The following is a 16,402-nucleotide window of genomic DNA, read 5'->3' as shown; positions in this document are numbered from 1 at the left end:
AGCGGAACAGCCAGGCTTCATTCATGGCTTTATCTGTAAGAAAGGGAATAAGGTTTTATTCAAGGAACTTCAATAAATATTTAGTGTTCAGAGGCTGTGCCAGGCACCTGCTGGGCACTGGGGATGACGTTGTGAATCGAATAGATGAAGTCCTCACCCTCGTGGAGCACACAGTCCGGCATCTTGCAACTTAAGGTGTGCTCCACAGACCACCAGTAATTGCATCAGTTGGAAGCTTAATAGAAATGGATAATGGCAGGCCCCAACTCAGATATACTGAATCGGAACCCGCCGTTCAGCAAGATCCCTAGGTGATCTGAGTGCACATTAAAGTTTGAGAAGCACTGGTCAACACTTGACTGAGTCAAGTTTTCATCTAGACATGTTGGAAAGTAGAATGTATTATAACCATCTACCAGCGAGACGTCCTCCCTCTTGGCAGGCATTTTAATTCAAAGAGACCCCGCCCCTTCTGGTTGTAATTGATAGCGGGGCATCTGACACCACTTGACTAATCAGCATTCCTTTCCTAGCTATTTAAAAATAGTGAGGAAAGAGGGGTCCAATCTTTCTACTGGTTACATCATTTAATGAGTAAGTTACAGTGGTCATATTCTGGAAATCAGAAGAAAAACTGGATGGCAAAGAGAACAATGAAGCAGGCACACGGAGAAAAAAAGCAGAAATGAAGAGAAAATGCTGCTTAAATTCCTGATAGCTTTCCTGTGCTCCCTCGTTGTCCATTTGATCTTTATAATAAAGATCCCATAGGGTTTAGCTCATATGATTTGGGTATTATTATTTGGAACCACAGTTCTACTCACTACAGCAGGTAAGGGTGAGTTCAGAAGGCTGAGTGTAAAGAGAAAGGGTGTCTGGCTTTGCAAGTATGTGCGTTGATGGAGGTTGTCAAGGGATGTGACGACCAGGAGCAGGTGGTGGCCCACAGTATGAGGGCCTAGCTGTGTGTGGAGCCAGGACGCGCACATGACAAGCAATTATTGATCCCTCACGTTGTCTCATTTGATCCCTGCAACAATTCAACAAGGGAGCTGCTGTTAGCCCCATTTACAGAGAAGGAAAGCGAACTTCAGAGCGGTTAAGTAGCTTGTTCATGGCTGCCAGGAAGCACAAGGCAGTCATGAATTTGACCCAGCTGGGCCAGACTCCAAAGGCCTCCCTCTTAACTACCTAAGCAATTCAGGTGGTAATTCCAGGGCGCTCCGCCAGGGGGAGCCGGACGCCGCTAGAGGCTTCCGGCGGAGACGAGGAGGGCGGGGCGGGGCGGGGCGGGGCGTGACCCGGAAGCCGACGGCGGGTGCTGCCCCTCGCGCCTGGGGAGGCTGGGTAGGAACGGCCCAAGGAGCATCTACCGCCCTTCGCTCCCTCGCCGACATCATGATCCAGTTCCTGGTGAGTGGAGCTACGGAGAAGCGGGCCGGGGGCTGGGCTCGGGGCCGCCGGAGCCTCCGGACCCCGCCGTGCCGTCCTGGGTCGGGGGCCCCGCAGCCCCCGTGCCTGCCCTCAGCCTTTCGGGGTGGGCTGCGGGGTTTGGTTCCTGCCTCGCGCAGACCCGTTCCCAGTATTTTTCTGCAGCCGTTCAAGTCCCTAAAACTTGGAGGAGTCCGCCAGAGGATGCATTTTCAGAGCTGCCGACTGCGTGTCGTGCCCTGCGTCCCTTGTGTAAACCTCGCGTGAAAGCGTTTGGGTCCTTCATGACTTCGTCACCGTCCCCTCTCCTGCCCCGACACGGACACTACCCCATCCCCTGACTTAGAGCCCGGCTGGTTGGCGCTTCTGAGAACGTAGGAGGGCGGGGACGGCCAGGAATAAACTCTATAAATGAGCCACCTCGCGAGGCCCAGAAACGCAGAGTCAGGGTTGGAGGCTCAGGAGCCCTCGTCAGACCTTTCGTAGCTTCCAGACTTTGAGGATGGCTGGCTGCTGGCGTGAGACAGACCCTGGTTTACACGTACTTTTCCCAAAATGCTCATTGTGGGGGGCAAAATGGGTGTTACCATGAGTCAACAAATTCTCAAGGCTCTTGATTTCGGTTAAAAACCGGTTTTGTGGCACAGCTCAGTGTATTTCAGATTCCCTGGTGGAGGTGTCGGGAGGTCTTGCCAGTCACATTTCCCAGTGAAGGTCTTTCTTTCACGTTGCTGTGCCATCAAAACTGGATGCTTTACTGTGGGAAGAGGCAGGTATTCTAACGTCCTCCAGGTGGTCAGTGGAGATCTGGTCGGGATGAGATGTTTTCTCAAATGTTAGATTCTTTCTCGAAGAGACTGGGGGGAAAACGCCCCCTCTGTCCTCTTCGAGATGGTCATTGACTTTTAATTTTCTAACGTGGTGTTCGGTTAGGAGTCACAGAAATAATGACTGTGCCTTCGTTGTAGGGAACACTCAGTTTGAAAACAGTATCAGTTTGCCCCAAAGTATATATAAGGTGATAGAATTGAGCATCTGTCTCCTGCTGTAGCTCATTGGTAAAGTGGGAGGCCATCATTCAATTATACTTAACTTGGTAAGTGCTTTTGCAGACAGAGTGTATTTGGTTCTGGAATAAAGTTTTGCTGTGGATAAACATGGATGTGGCTGATTCGAGAATTCAGAATTCTTGGCATTTAAGAAGAGCTGCTTGGAACCATTCATGAAATTCCGAGCTCAGAAGTGACTGGAACATGGATATTCTCTTGCTCTCCCTGTTCTCCCACCTCCTCACTGCGCCTGTTGAAAGAACGGGATGGTATCACTTTTTGCCTTGATTCTAACTCTGTCCAGTGATTTGCTAACTCTACGGACTTGGGCAAGTCTTTCTCTTTGCTTTTAGCCGTTTCTTTGCTAAAACAGTGGGTTTGAAGGAGACGATCCCTAAGATCTCCAGCTTTTAACCTGTGACCAGCCTTCATGCCCTAGTGTTTATGAGGTCAGACTGCTGGGTTTGCACCCTAGTCATCATTTTTCAGCTGTGGGAACATGGGCAGGTTATGTACATTCTCTTTGCTTCAGTTCCCACATTCTGACAATGGGACGTACCTCATGGTTTTGTTGTGAGGATGAAAAAATGAGTCTATACGTTAAAGTACTTAAAGCGGGACCCCTCGAAAGGACCCAGATATTGTTCCATTTCTCTTCTACACGGTATCAGTAATTCTGATTTCGTTCCTTCTCAGAAATGGAGATTAGTTGACCCTCAGAAGCGTAGGTGAAGGGAAGAGTTTTGGCAGTGATGGAACCATCATGGGTTAAACGTGCACTGTCATCACACATTTGGAACTCTCCAGCATGTTTCCTACAGTGTTCCTGGAACACTATTTGAAAGCCACAGCGCCGGATCGAGTTGCTTATAAATTGTTCATTCCTCCTTGGGTTGAAATATTTGCCCGTCATCGCAATCTTGAAAACTTGTCCCTGTGTCCCGCTGCTGCTTTCCCCCTTCCTTTCAGCGCAGTGGCTTCTTAATTGTGGTATATGGTTGAGCTACAGTTGTTGTAAGGAAACTTGTGGAGCTTTTAAAGGGAGGCCTCCCCTGACACTGCTGGAGGCTTTGTGTACGCTGCCTGTGGTTGTGTTGCCTTCTTACCTCTTAAAGTGGCAGCGCTTGGTACTCTTAGTCGTCTCCTCTTCAGTCCCTCCTCCTTTGGCTCGTGGATCCCACCGTCTCAGTCCGTCCCGACATTCTTTCCCATTACAACTCACGGATTTATTTTTATGGAAGAACCTGCACAGAGTGAAGGTGACCGGCTGTGGTGCTGGCCCTCCAAGGCCCGGGGGATCAGTGTCTCGGTGCACCAGTTGGGAAGCGGCCCTATCTAATCTCCTCTGTTTGTACCAGCTACTTTTCCCTTCTGGTTACTGGGTGTTTCTCCAGGCTCAGTCCTTGACTCTCTGCTCTTCTCTCCACCCCACCCTTGGCAGGTCCCCCTCTTCACTGACATCTTCCAAAACTACCTTGAATCCTTTTCTCTAAGTTCCAGTTCCCTGTCGTCAGCTGCCGACTGGGCATCTCTTGTCATATCCAGGATCTCAGACGCAACACGTCTGGACTCATTACCTCTTCCCCACCCTGCAACGCATGCCCCACACCCAGCCTCTTTCTTTGCTCCACAGTCCTGCCTTTCAGAAATTTGAAATATTGACCTAATCTTTTATCTATTTCTCTCCTTCATTCTCCATGCCGTTTAGCTATGTCTGGTACATATATTTATGCACTATATAATCTTGGGCACGTTACGGAACTGCTGTGCCTCAGTTTCCTCCACATCACCTGGGCAGTAATTGTACCTGCTTTATAAGGTTGGGAAGAGCCTGAGGTAACTCATGAAAAGAAGTTAGAAGGCTGCCTTGCATACGGCAAGCACTTAGCAAGGTAGCTGTTGTTACAAGCCATCGAGTCTTCCATTGCTCACCTTGTGAAAGGTGTCTGTGTTCCCACTGCCAAGTTCGCAGAGCAGGTCTATTTTACTCCACCCTTGGACGAGCTACACTGGCCTCGCTGGTGTGGAAGTGTCAGTTTTGGGTTGGAAGTGTTATTTTAGGTTCTCTTGTCCAGCCAACGTGTTGAGGCTTTAGTCTCCGCTACTAAGGGCATCCCGCTTACGTTGGGTCACCTCCAGGTACCACAGGTTCACTGGTCTCAGGTCATCGCTTTCAGTTTTGCTCTGTCTCTTTACCCAGTTCTACTCCTTGATGTTAAAGAGCAGTTCCAGTCCATGTGACAACCCTTTACGTATTTGAAGAGCATTGTCTTGGTACTTCTCTCTATCCCCCACTCCACCAGTCTCTTCTTTAGGCTAAACATCTCTGTTTCTTCCCCCCCATTCTTAATGATTTCCGGTTCCTGCTGGTTACCCCTCTCTGAATATCCTAGTTTTTGAATTCTTTTTAAAACATGCCACTCCTGATATGGTCTGATGAGCCATAGAAAAAAGCAAGGTTGCCTTTCGTTCTGTGTATGTCTCCCCCAGTGCCTTTGGTTCTGCCCTCTCTTGCAGCTGCCAAAGTGATCATCCAGAATTGGCCTTATTCACACACTCAGAAACTCTCAGCGGTCCCTGGGTCCTTCCACGTCAAATCGTAATCACTTCTACTTGATTTGCAAGATTTGCTAATCTAGCCCCATTTTGCTTTCTCACTGCCCTTCAAACATACATCCTCTGTTTTCAATTGACTAGGCTAATTGCTCTGATCCATACCAACCTGTGGACCTTCTTGCCTTCATATCTTGCCACGTTTTTTTTTAAATCCTCCTTTTTGCCTTCCCAACTCTTGTAATGGACCAGCTCCCATCTTGTTTCCAGAGCCTTCCTGATGACTTTAAAGTCCTGAAATCTTCACACTGTTATCATCTCCCCATTTATTTAGGTTGTACATGTCTTTCATCATTTTTTCTTTTTTTTAATCTTCTAAGTAATAGTCTTGCCCCCTGTTTGTTATATTTATTTCTAGGTACTTTTTGTTACTGTGAGTGGCTTCCTTTTCAAAATTACATTTTCAAGTTAGTTGTTGCTGATGTATAGAAATGCAAATTATTTTGTTGTATTGATTTTGTATTTAACAATCTTTCCTATCAGTTAGCGCCAGAAGTTTGTCTGTAGATTCACTTGGAAGTCAATCAGGGGAGACAATACTGTGAAGGCAAAAATAAGTTTGTGTTCTTTCCAGTTTTTACTCCCCTCCGCCCCTCCAAGCTAGGATTTCCGGTAGAAGTAGTGAGAGTGGATATTCTACCTTTGATTATGATCTACTCTAGATTTATGTAGATTCAGTAAAAATCTTCTCAGGTTTTAGTATAATGTTTGTGTTTCTGATATTTTCTAAACAGGTTACGGAAATTCTCTTCTATTTCTAGTTTAAGAGTTTTTATTGTGATTTGGCTCTTGACTTTTATCATGCTCTTTCCCTATCTGGTGATCATATGATTTTTCTCCTTTATGTCAATATGAATTACATTAGCTTTGTAACATAAAGCACTTAAACTGTGCGGCCCATTCAGACCATCATTTTTGATGACGTGCTGTGTTTTGTTGACTGCACTTTCTCGTATTTTAGTCTTGTCTTTCTAGAGTAGATCATAAATTCCATGGGAGGAAGCTACATACCTTATACTTTGATTTCTCAAGGACATGGCACTTAGTTAATATTCTGTGATTGACTTCATTGATTTAATTAGATATCCCTCTTTTGCCTGATTATCACTCTCAGATATTCATAAGGTATTTGAATAATTGAATCAGCTTTGAAAACAGGCAAACCAGTTCTACCTGGCGTACCTCATTCTGGAGTGTTACTGGCTAACTTTTTCATGAATGTCCTTATTTAATTTTTTGGTTCAGTAAAGAATTAAGAGGTTTTTTTTCTCTCTTCATTCTCAAAGGAAAATTATTGAATATAAAACCTAGCTTACATCTTAAAAAATGTGCTTCTCTGTGGTGGTAGAAGAGAGGATATACGAGGTCTGACAATTAAGTTTGCGAACTCATCCTAGAAAACGTGCTGCATACCTCATTGCTGAATATCACAATACTCACCTTCAAAGTACTCCCCTTGGGAAGCTATGCACCAATGCCAGTGCCTAGTTCACCCTTCAAACCAATTTTTGAACTTTTCCTGGAATGGCCATCAGAGCTGTCGTCGTATTACCCTTAATGTCCTGAATGTCATCAAAATGCCTTCCTTTCAATATTTCCTTGATCTTCTGGTAAAGAAAGAAGTCATTGGGGGGCCAGACCAGGTGAGTAGGGAGGGTGTTCCAATACAGTTCTTTGTTTACTGGCTAAAAACTCCCTCACAGACAGTGCGGTGTGAGCTGGTGCATTGTCGTGATGCAGGAGCAATGAATTGTTGGCGAAAAGTTCAGGTAGTTTTCATCTAACTTTTTCACGCAGCCTTTTCAGCACTTCCAAATAATAAAGTTGGTTAACTGTTTGTCCAGTTGGTACAAATTCATAATGAATAAGCCCTCTGATATCAGAAAAGGTTAGCAACATAGTTTTGACTCTTGATTTGGACTGACGGAACTTTTCTGGTCATGGAGAATTGGCTGACTCCCATTGTGCACTGTGACGCTTTGTTTCAGGGTCATATTGGTACACCCATGTTTCATCACCAGTGATAACACGGCCCAGAACATCATCTTGTGTCTCCAAATGGTCTTGGCAAACTTCGATTCTTCTTTGCTTTTGTTCATCGGTGAGCTGCTTCAGAACTATTTTTGCACACTTTTCTCACGCCAAGATTTTCAGTTAAGATTTTCTTAACTGTTTCTCAATGTTTACTTGATCTGCTATGCTTCTCACAGTCAGCCGACAATTATGACACACAGTGCAACAAATTTTTGCAATGTTTTCATCAGTTCTGCTCATTACTGGCTGCCCTGACCTCCCTTTATCAGTGACACGTTCCCTCCTCTCCGAAAAAGGTTTAATCCATTTGTGCACTGCCGTTTTCTTCATGGCATTATCCCCATAAACTTGGACTAGCATGTCCCTGATTTCACTTCCACTCTTGCCAAGCTTAACAAGGAATTTTGTGTTTGTTCATTGCTCTTATCCAAGCTCAGCCATTCCCTCAATGGCACACAAAAACACGCAACAATAATAATGAACGCCACTCAGTAAGACACTGCCACACGTCCACAGAAACACAGCTGTGAGACACTGATATCCCAAGGTTAATATAAACCCTCACCGAGCTGTTTATACAGTGCTGCCAACGTCAGCGCACAGTGGCAAGTTTGCGAACTTAATTGTCAGACTTCGTAGATTATATCCTCAGCAGATTTTTGTTTTAATGTACAGAATGTGGGTTTTATTATTACTTGAAGCAGTTGTTAAACACATCTGGTAATGTTCTCCACACCAAATCTGAAGTGGTTGAAGACAGACACAAAAAGGGGTCAATTTTTTTTCCTGCCTCCTCTTCTGACAGCTTCTGTAGCTGAAAGTAAAATTGAGAAATAAAATTATGAGTATTTCTCTTATTAATGTTAGGTAATGTGTACTTTTGGTTTTCATGTCAGTGTGTAGCTTTTCTCACCTGAGACCATAAAACTTTCTTAGATATCCTTTTGAATGCTAGTTGTGGCTACATTTGTAAATTAAATGAGATTATTTTTAGATTTCTTAAGCCCTTGTCAGTAAATATAAGACGGTTCAGATTCTCTGTCATAACATGGGTTCGGGTGTGTACTTTTTGAAAATGTGATTTGATGAATCATATTTCAGATCTGGCAGGTAGTATTCACTCTGGCTTATTGCCATGAAAGTGAATGTAGAACAGTCTTTCCCTATTGAATGTCTTAGAGCCCTTGTGGAAAAATCACTTGACCATGAATGTAAAGGCTTATTCCTGGACCCTCCATTTTATTCCATTGCCTTCATTGACTTTTAAGAAGAAAAACAATTCATTCACATTTGCTTGCCACCTTCTCTCCAGGGAATACTATGGGGGGACCTATGTGCTATGGAGAGGGACATGGGGATAGCATCCAGCCATCTGAATGGACTGCTGATGAGGCTTCCAGGTCTTGGCCTGGAAGAAGTTAAGCATTCTTGGCCTGCAGGGAGGTTTCAGCGTCATTCAAGACCATCAGTCTGGCTCCAGGCTAACTTCTCAGACTAATGAGGCACCGTTCCCCAGATTTAGATTTTACTTTCTGAGATATTTAATTTCTTTCTGTCTGAACTTGCCTATGGCGCATTCCATGAACAACATATAAATGCTTTTCGCACTTCATGCATTTTTCCCAACAATGTGCAACATTTATCTTATGTTGTGTACTTAATTTCACAGTACCCATTGGTAGACCTGGCAGTAGTCTGAAACGGGAATTGGATATGACTTGTCTAGAAACCCATGGTTTTTGTTTTGTTTTGTGTTTTAAAATAACTGCCATATTTTTATGCACCTTGATGTTTGAAGTTGCCAAAATGCAGCCACATTAGATATACCCTATTTATTTTGAGATACCATGGTAAGGACCAGGAATCCTAGAATGTTGTAGCTGGAAGGAACTTTTGTTAGTGTAATGTTTTTATAAATCAGGAAATTCCAGCAAACCTCCTAAGAGGTTAAGTGTCTTTCCTATAGATACCCAGTTAGATAATGGTAGACTCAAAACTCTAGTTTATTTTTCTTGAAATTTTTCAACAGCATGTTTTTTGGGTTTTTTTGGTGTTAGAGATAACAATTCTCAGTTGATTTCTTTTAAGCAAACTTAATACCCTTTCTGGATTTAGAAAACCTCTGTCTACCTGGTTTCAACCTATAGGAGTGAAAAAAAAGTCATTTTGCTTTATAGTGCCACTTTGAGTAGTATAAAATACTATTTCACAAGATGTATCTGATCAATCAAATGATCAGAAAGTGGTCTATGATTAGAGATTAGATAGCCTCTTTTATGCTTTTCAATTTTTAACAACAAACCAATTTAAATTGTGCTTTTGGTGTTTAAAGCTTCATTAGCTTAAAGCGTAGGAAAGACCCAGCTGTGGTCTATTCCCCATATGCATTTCCAACAGGAAGACACGGTTAGACCCCTCCACGTATGACGGCCACACTTTGTGTTTCTGCATTAACCTCTGCTGTGTATTGAAGAGGCACAACACTGATTAAAGAAAATGATGAAAAAAGTCAGATGCCAGTTTGAATTTATGAAATTAGGTGTCCAGTTGGAGATTATCAATTATTGGGGAAGAAAATCCCAGGGAATTTTAATCCCAGGGATCCCCATTAAAAGGCAAAGCTTAATGAGTGTTGGCTTTCTTGGCGTGAAAGGAGTGCTTTAAATTTTCGTGCAACAGTTTTGTTTGGGAGAATAGTCACCAGTGGGATGAACATAGTTCTCTAAAATGTGTGCCTCTCTTATCACTGAGTAAGAGCTGGTCAGGGGCCCTGTGTTCCCTGCAGGTCTTAAGTGTCTTGCTTGTTAGACTCCGCCCATGGCAGAGTGCCAAGCCATATGCTCTCTGGGTGCTTGTCATAATTTCCTCTTGTCATCATAGATTTTAGTTTTGGAGCGTGTGTCTGTATCTGATTTGTCCTGTGTTCCTCGTTGTGAATGACTGGCAAGTCACTTCACTCTCCTGGGTCTCACGTTCTTGAACTATGAAGAGATGGAACTGTGAAAGTTCCTTCATTATCTAAGATCCTGTGATTTCACTGAACACTTTAAAATTGAATTCTTTTTATTTGATGTCGCAAGGAAGAACAATGCTCATAACCAAAGAAAGAAAAATAATTGCAGCTTGTAACAATAAAAATCAGAAGTTTGGCTTGGGTTTCTAGAACTTACAGTCAGGTATTCATGGGGGTTGTGAGGGGACAAGGATAATTTAGGGTAGATTTGTTCAATGCTACCATTTATTCTTTTGGTATTCTCTTTAACCTTTTGGGGGGATAGTTCTATTTGTTTATTTATCTATTTATAGAAGCAAGCTGTGAATTTCACACTGTGCACTGTCCAGCCCTAGACTGGACCCTGCGGTCTTCTAACTATCCCGAGCTCCATAGGAGAATAGTATCTGTGTAGTCTGGTTTGGTGTCAGATGGCACAGAACTCAGTATAACTCTTCCTGTTCTATTCTTTCAGCTTGGATTTACTTTTGGCAACCTGGTTGGAATGTATCTGGCTCAGAATTATGACGTAAGTGACCGTATCCACGTCCTCCGTGATTCCTTGTAACTGATTGTAGTGACTGGTCTTGGTTGATGTAAGCTATGCCTTCCAGCTTAGAAGGGGTCCATAGATCTGAGGGAAAAGGACTGAATTTTGTAGAGATATTTTCCATTGTTTGAAAAAAGAGTAATGGCAGTCACAGAAGCACCTGTCCTTCTTATCACCACAAGAGGGCAAAATCCCACCACTTTAGATGGTCTTACGGTGATCCTGGGCTGTGTTAGCCCAGAGTTGTGTTATATTCTTACATTTCTGTGGCAAATCATGTGATAAGTGAGAATTTAAAGATTAATTGGGTAATCTTCTCAGTCCTCCTGCCCATTAGAAGAGGTGACTGAGAATCTTGTGGGTGGTCTAGCACATTCAAGGAGGACAGTTTTGTGAAGTGGGGAGTTTTATTAGCCTCACTTTAGAGATGAGGAAGCAGAAAACCATCAATGGGATTCTGGAAAGGTAATGCTTGTTTTAAAGAGACAAGAACGGGAACCATGATACTAACTTTTGTAGTAAAGCTTTTACTGTGACAAAGGGAATTCCCACTGTCACTTGAGTCATACGGTTTCCTAGGCAGGGGCTTTGTTAACTTATATCCCATTTATTGTTTATATGGACAACTTCTGCTTGGCACTGAATTGAGGGGCTAAGTGGGTGTATAAAAAAGTCGAAGTCGGGGTCTTGCTTTCAGGGAGGGAGCATTTAACTTACAACTTCTGAGATCCTTCTTAACGCAGTTACGAGGCTAAGAAACGCCACTATTTAGCAGGTCTCTTTCAGAGGAAAATAAAAACTTGTACAACCACCATTTATCTGTGGAGGAAGAGAAGTAAAAGAATATTGATTCGCTAGATGCAATATGATAATCATCTCTTTTCTCTTTAAAGATACCAAACCTGGCTAAAAAACTTGAAGACATTAAAAAAGACTTGGATGCTAAGAAGAAACCCCCTAGCTCATGAGTCCACCTCCAGCACTGCCTCCAGGATACCCGTATGCTGAGTCTGCTCTGCTCGGGGCCTCCTTTACCATCCCAACCAAAAGCTCTTGTGTTTCTGTCCAGTCTCAGACCTGCGTTGCCTTAGAGCGCAAATGGGGCCACAAGTTAAGAACTGTTCTGACTTTTCTAACATCCTCCCCTCTTCCCTTCCTCCTTCCAGCCGCTTGAGAGGTCCTAAGACTGGAATTATGGTGCTAGATTAGTAAACATGACCTTTAATTAGCCGTCTCTCCCTTATTCTTTGGGATTTCTTACTGCCTTTTTTCAAAAGACAAACCGATGAGTTTTGTATAGCTGATCAGATATAAATAATGCTGATTTCAGTTTAGCAATTATAATGGGTGTTTAAACATTTGGTATCAAATTATGTTGTTTCAAGGTAATTAAAATTAAAATCTAGAAGCCAGTTTTTGGTGAATTATCCTTTTGTTTTACACTGTTGTCAGTATAACTGACATATATAACTCCATAGTTGCCAATTTAAACAACAAATCAATTTGCTGCTCATTAACTGAGAAACTATTCTGAGAACCCCGTCAGGAGCTGGAGAATTAAACACATAAAATAATGGCCTTTGTCCTCAGTAGAATTCAGAGTTTAGTATGCTTGTGTTTCCTTAATGATGTATTTAATGTGGCTTTTACCTGAAAAGAATCATACTTATTTTAAGGGATTACAGGTACATTTGACATTACATGATGGGTAAATGACAAATAGTCTATAAATGAAATTTTATGCCTTTTTATGTTAAAAAAATGTACCTTACAACTTTATAGTGGTTCTCCAAAGAAAACGTTTTGTTTTTCTTCTGCAATTAGAAATTACTGCTGTAATTTGTCAAATGTATAATCAGTAGTCCATTTTCTAAAATTAAACAAAAATGTTTGAATACATCACTTGTCCCATGGGTCAAGATACAAAAGTGATTTAGAACAAAGGGCCTCTCCTACCCCTAGCTCTGAGTTCATCTTTCTGGAGGCAGGCACTGTCAGCAGTTTACTGTAGACTTTTGAGAAAGATTCTGTGCTAAATAAACATGTGCAAGGTGTTTTTACACAAACGATAACAAATTATACAGAGTTGGCCCCGGTCTTTTTTTTTTTTTTTTTTTTTTTTAATGGAAAAAGGTATGTAAGGAGCAAGGAAACTTTTTCCTTTTTTGGCTGCATAAGATTCTACTGAATGAATACACCGTAATTTACTTAATGAGTTCCTGATGTTTCCTGTCTCCTGCTGTTATAGTGATATCCTTGAACCTAATGTTATTGGATGTGTCTCTGCAAGGTATAGCTGTAAACTAAAGTTTCCAAAGTGTAATTTGCACTAATTATAGGGGAAGTCCCATTTCATTGCATGTTTTGTTTCAGAGAGCTTGGGCAGCTTCACTGAGAATGCCATTTCTGAAGACTTGAGCAGAATCAGGAAACTGGAAGAATTATTTAGAGACACCTTTTGTCAGACAGCGATGACACTAATACTACATGTGATTATAAAATGAAGTGATTCTGCTTCTCTTTGAAAGCATGGATCTCTCACACATGGAGAGTTTTGTCCCTGTCGGTTTATCCTGGTGTGTGGGACAAGTTAGCATCAGATTATGGTTCGGCATCTCCCTAGCGGTGTGATCATAGGCCGATGGCTTATTTTTCTGAAACTGCTGTATTGTCTAAGAGCTGGACGCAATGCCTACCTCATAGGGCTCCCATGAGAAATAATTGACATAATGTATGTGATGTGTTGAAAAGTGCTTTGCAAATTTGCCCAATAAATAGTAGATCTCAGTCCAAACATGCTGCTTTTGATGAGAATACTTGTGTTTCTCTGCAGTCACTTTTGGAACCAGTTTATGAACCTTGCAAAATGTGTAATTATTCTGTGGTCACTCTCTTGGTTGTTGATGAAAATCTACAGTGTCTACTTTTATCATGCAACCTGGCTCACGAGATTTGATCTTAAATGACTGAATTGTTAGTAACAGAAGGATACCACCCTGAAGGAGAAAGGTTTACCCCCCTTGAGGGTGTTCAAAATGCTACAAGCTTAGGTTTCCCTTGTTACCCGTCATGGTAGCATTGTTATTTGTGTGTGGTCTCCCAGTGGCTCCTTGGGGGAAGAAGGTCACTGAGGTGTTAGGAGATCAGGTCTTTCTGTATCATACCTTGTAAACAAAGTTCATGTGGCCTGAGGGTTTCCTCAGGAGTGACACTTAACCTCACTATCGAATCATGTCTATGAGAGGAGCCATCCAATCCATTCTCCGTCACCTTTGCCTGGTACACTGCTACCTGCCTTAGTGGGCACTGGTCACTTGTTTTAGGTTCTTGCAGCAGTGGTAAGGGGCCCGGAGTTCCCAGGCAAGATCTTCACTGAGATGCAGAAGGAACCCAGAACCAGCAGTTTTAGGGGGTAGTTGTGGATGGGGGTTGCAGCGATTGTCATCATGCCACTGAGAGTTCCTTTCCCTGTGAGTTTCGTAGGGACCCTCCCCTCACAAACCAATGGAGGGATGGGAAGAATCACCGCAAGACGTACCTTTCTTTTAAAAAATGTTTGAAAACTTCTGTTGACGTGATTTAAGAAAACTTACCGCCATACTTGAATAAAAGAAAGGTTACTCAAAATACTGCTGAAGGTTATTCATATGTGAAAAATAAGACTTCAGGATTGATGTTGGGAACCTAATAAACACATTGAACTTGAAAAGCTTATCCTTAAACTATAACCTTCTCAAACAAGGAGAGAAAAAACCAAAACCATCTTATTTAAAATCATCAAAACAGGCTGTAGTTTGTTACTTTATGTATTTTAGTTACCAGTTGATGTCCTTAGACTTTCCTTCTGACTTTGTTTTATGCTGTTAAGCAGTTACCAGCTTCTGATTTAAAGGAACAACTTTATTTCATTGTTTTCCTAACTCATTCACACAGTTTTCATTTGTGTGACTATAGAGAAAGTGACTGTGTGTGGTTTTTCTAGTTGTCTGTGCATATGGGTTCCTAGAACTTACGTATAACATGCATAATGTTCTCATTTCCTCTAAGCAGTTCACTCCCTGGACACAATGGAGTGTTTGTTTTTCTGCTGAGGTCTCCGTGTTTAATGCTTTTTCTGTTACTCCTCCTGAAGGAATACTGTATACTGTCCTGGAGCAAATGAGGCTTTTCTTAAACTTGCCATCTTGGACTTTGCAAGATGAATGAGTCCTTTTTTCCCTCCTGACTATTAGGGCCTTGTGGAAAGGAACAGGGTGGTGAAGGGAAAATATTTTGAGACACTCAGATTTTCAAATGGTTAGTTTATATCTTTCCTAAATCTGGGTGCAACATATTGATTCATGTACTGAAGACCTAATGGATGGCATGTTTTACAAGGCACTGGAACAGAGAGAACAGATAGTGGGGTTTTGTGGAACGGGGACGGGGGTGGAGCAGTGCAAGCCCCGAGTCCTAGGCCTGCCTGAACCATTGCCTCTGTGCTGAGAGCTTAGGAAAGGTACCATGTGGTTACATCATCTCACAGGTGCAGTCGCACAGGACTGGGGCAAGGAAAAGGTGCCATGAAAATAGTGCGGGCAGTTGTGCTTGGTGTCCATTCGGTGAGGGCAGCCCCAGAGTGAGCTACCCGTGAACTCAGGGGTCTCCGTTCCCTGTGGGTTGTAAAGGTTTGAACAACTTGCAATACTGAGAGTGGTTCTAGTGTTTAGATACTTTGTCAAACATGAGCCCTAACTGTGAAGCCACCCACCTTATTTGGTACCAGTGAAGAAACAGGGACTTAGTCTGACATTGGGGGGAAAAGTAGCTATTTTTTTATTTATTAAAAGCTGGCACTAGAGTCTTTGTGCCATGTAAATGCTAATGTAAAGGATTGTATACCATGTACTTCATGGGAGACTTAAAGGAATTTCAAAGGCAACTGGGACTAAGCAAATTTGATACATAACTGACTTGAGAATAAGATGCAACTGTAGTGTCTTTGTTTCTTAGTTTTGTCATCTGTCAAGTGAGCTGGTATAAGATGGTCACGTACAGCTTTTCCATCCATGTAGTGTGATAGAAGATAAAAATCAAATTTTAAGGTATTTGCAAGACACAAGACTAAGGAGAGTTATTAGATATTGTCCAACACTGGGTAGTTTTAGATGACATAAGGAATTGTTAGTCATATCTGACATTTCCTGTCTCTGGAAAACGAGCAGTCTTGTTTGGCTTCAATCTCTGGGTGGGGAGAGAACAGTGCTATTCTTTAGAACGGTCAGACCAGGCTGAATGAGCACTCTTTCTAGATTGGCTAGTCCAGTGCGTTCGCCCCTGGGAGCCCCTGGCAGCAGCTGCTGTGGAGAGTTGTACTGCTTTCCTCGTAGGAACGAGTCAGGTTCTCGAATAGCTGAACAGTGGCCAGTACTTCTAAGTCCACTTAATTCTAAGTCACCTTTTCTTTCTCTTTATAGTTATTTATACTCCTGGAATCTTATCGGTTATCTGTGCCTTTGTCTTACTGTCTGACTTACGGGCTGAATGTCTCAGTTCTGTGATGGGTCAGTCATTCGACGACTTGGCTAGGCTGACAATAGCAGCAGACACCCTGACTCTTCTGAACATTTTAAAGCAAAACAACTGTTGAGATGCTGGCTCGGTTAAACCAGCTGCAGTGTACCTAATACCGGTATTTTATTTGGGTTCATTAGCTCGTCACTTTTGTAAGTGGTCAAATAATTTGACCTCAGC

At 42.5% G+C, this 16,402-nt stretch overlaps 1 protein-coding gene across 1 annotated transcript; it reads left to right on the top strand.

The window, feature by feature from the left end:
* Positions 1-252: 252 nt before the first annotated feature.
* On the top strand, positions 253-13,463 carry STMP1 (short transmembrane mitochondrial protein 1). The gene is made up of 4 exons (XM_019750689.2): positions 253-311; positions 1,218-1,413; positions 10,595-10,648; positions 11,563-13,463. Exons 1-4 carry the CDS (start codon positions 253-255, stop codon positions 11,635-11,637), a joined length of 384 nt encoding a protein of 127 aa, XP_019606248.2. The 3' UTR covers positions 11,638-13,463.
* Positions 13,464-16,402: the final 2,939 nt, after the last annotated feature.

This window comes from Rhinolophus sinicus, linkage group LG11 (genome assembly GCF_036562045.2).
Source record: "Rhinolophus sinicus isolate RSC01 linkage group LG11, ASM3656204v1, whole genome shotgun sequence".
Classification (NCBI taxonomy): domain Eukaryota; kingdom Metazoa; phylum Chordata; class Mammalia; order Chiroptera; family Rhinolophidae; genus Rhinolophus; species Rhinolophus sinicus.
The sequence above is the reverse complement of the archived record's forward strand: the minus strand, read 5'-3'. Positions and strand labels throughout refer to the sequence as shown.

Bases quoted from the DNA above. Each gene is read 5' to 3' on its own strand.
- STMP1 (XM_019750689.2), top strand. From the start codon at position 253: ATGGCAGGCCCCAACTCAGATATACTGAATCGGAACCCGCCGTTCAGC. The intron at 1,414-10,594 runs GTGAGTGGAGCT...CTATTCTTTCAG, and splicing joins ACATCATGATCCAGTTCCTG to CTTGGATTTACTTTTGGCAA. The intron at 10,649-11,562 runs GTAAGTGACCGT...TTCTCTTTAAAG, and splicing joins ATCTGGCTCAGAATTATGAC to ATACCAAACCTGGCTAAAAA.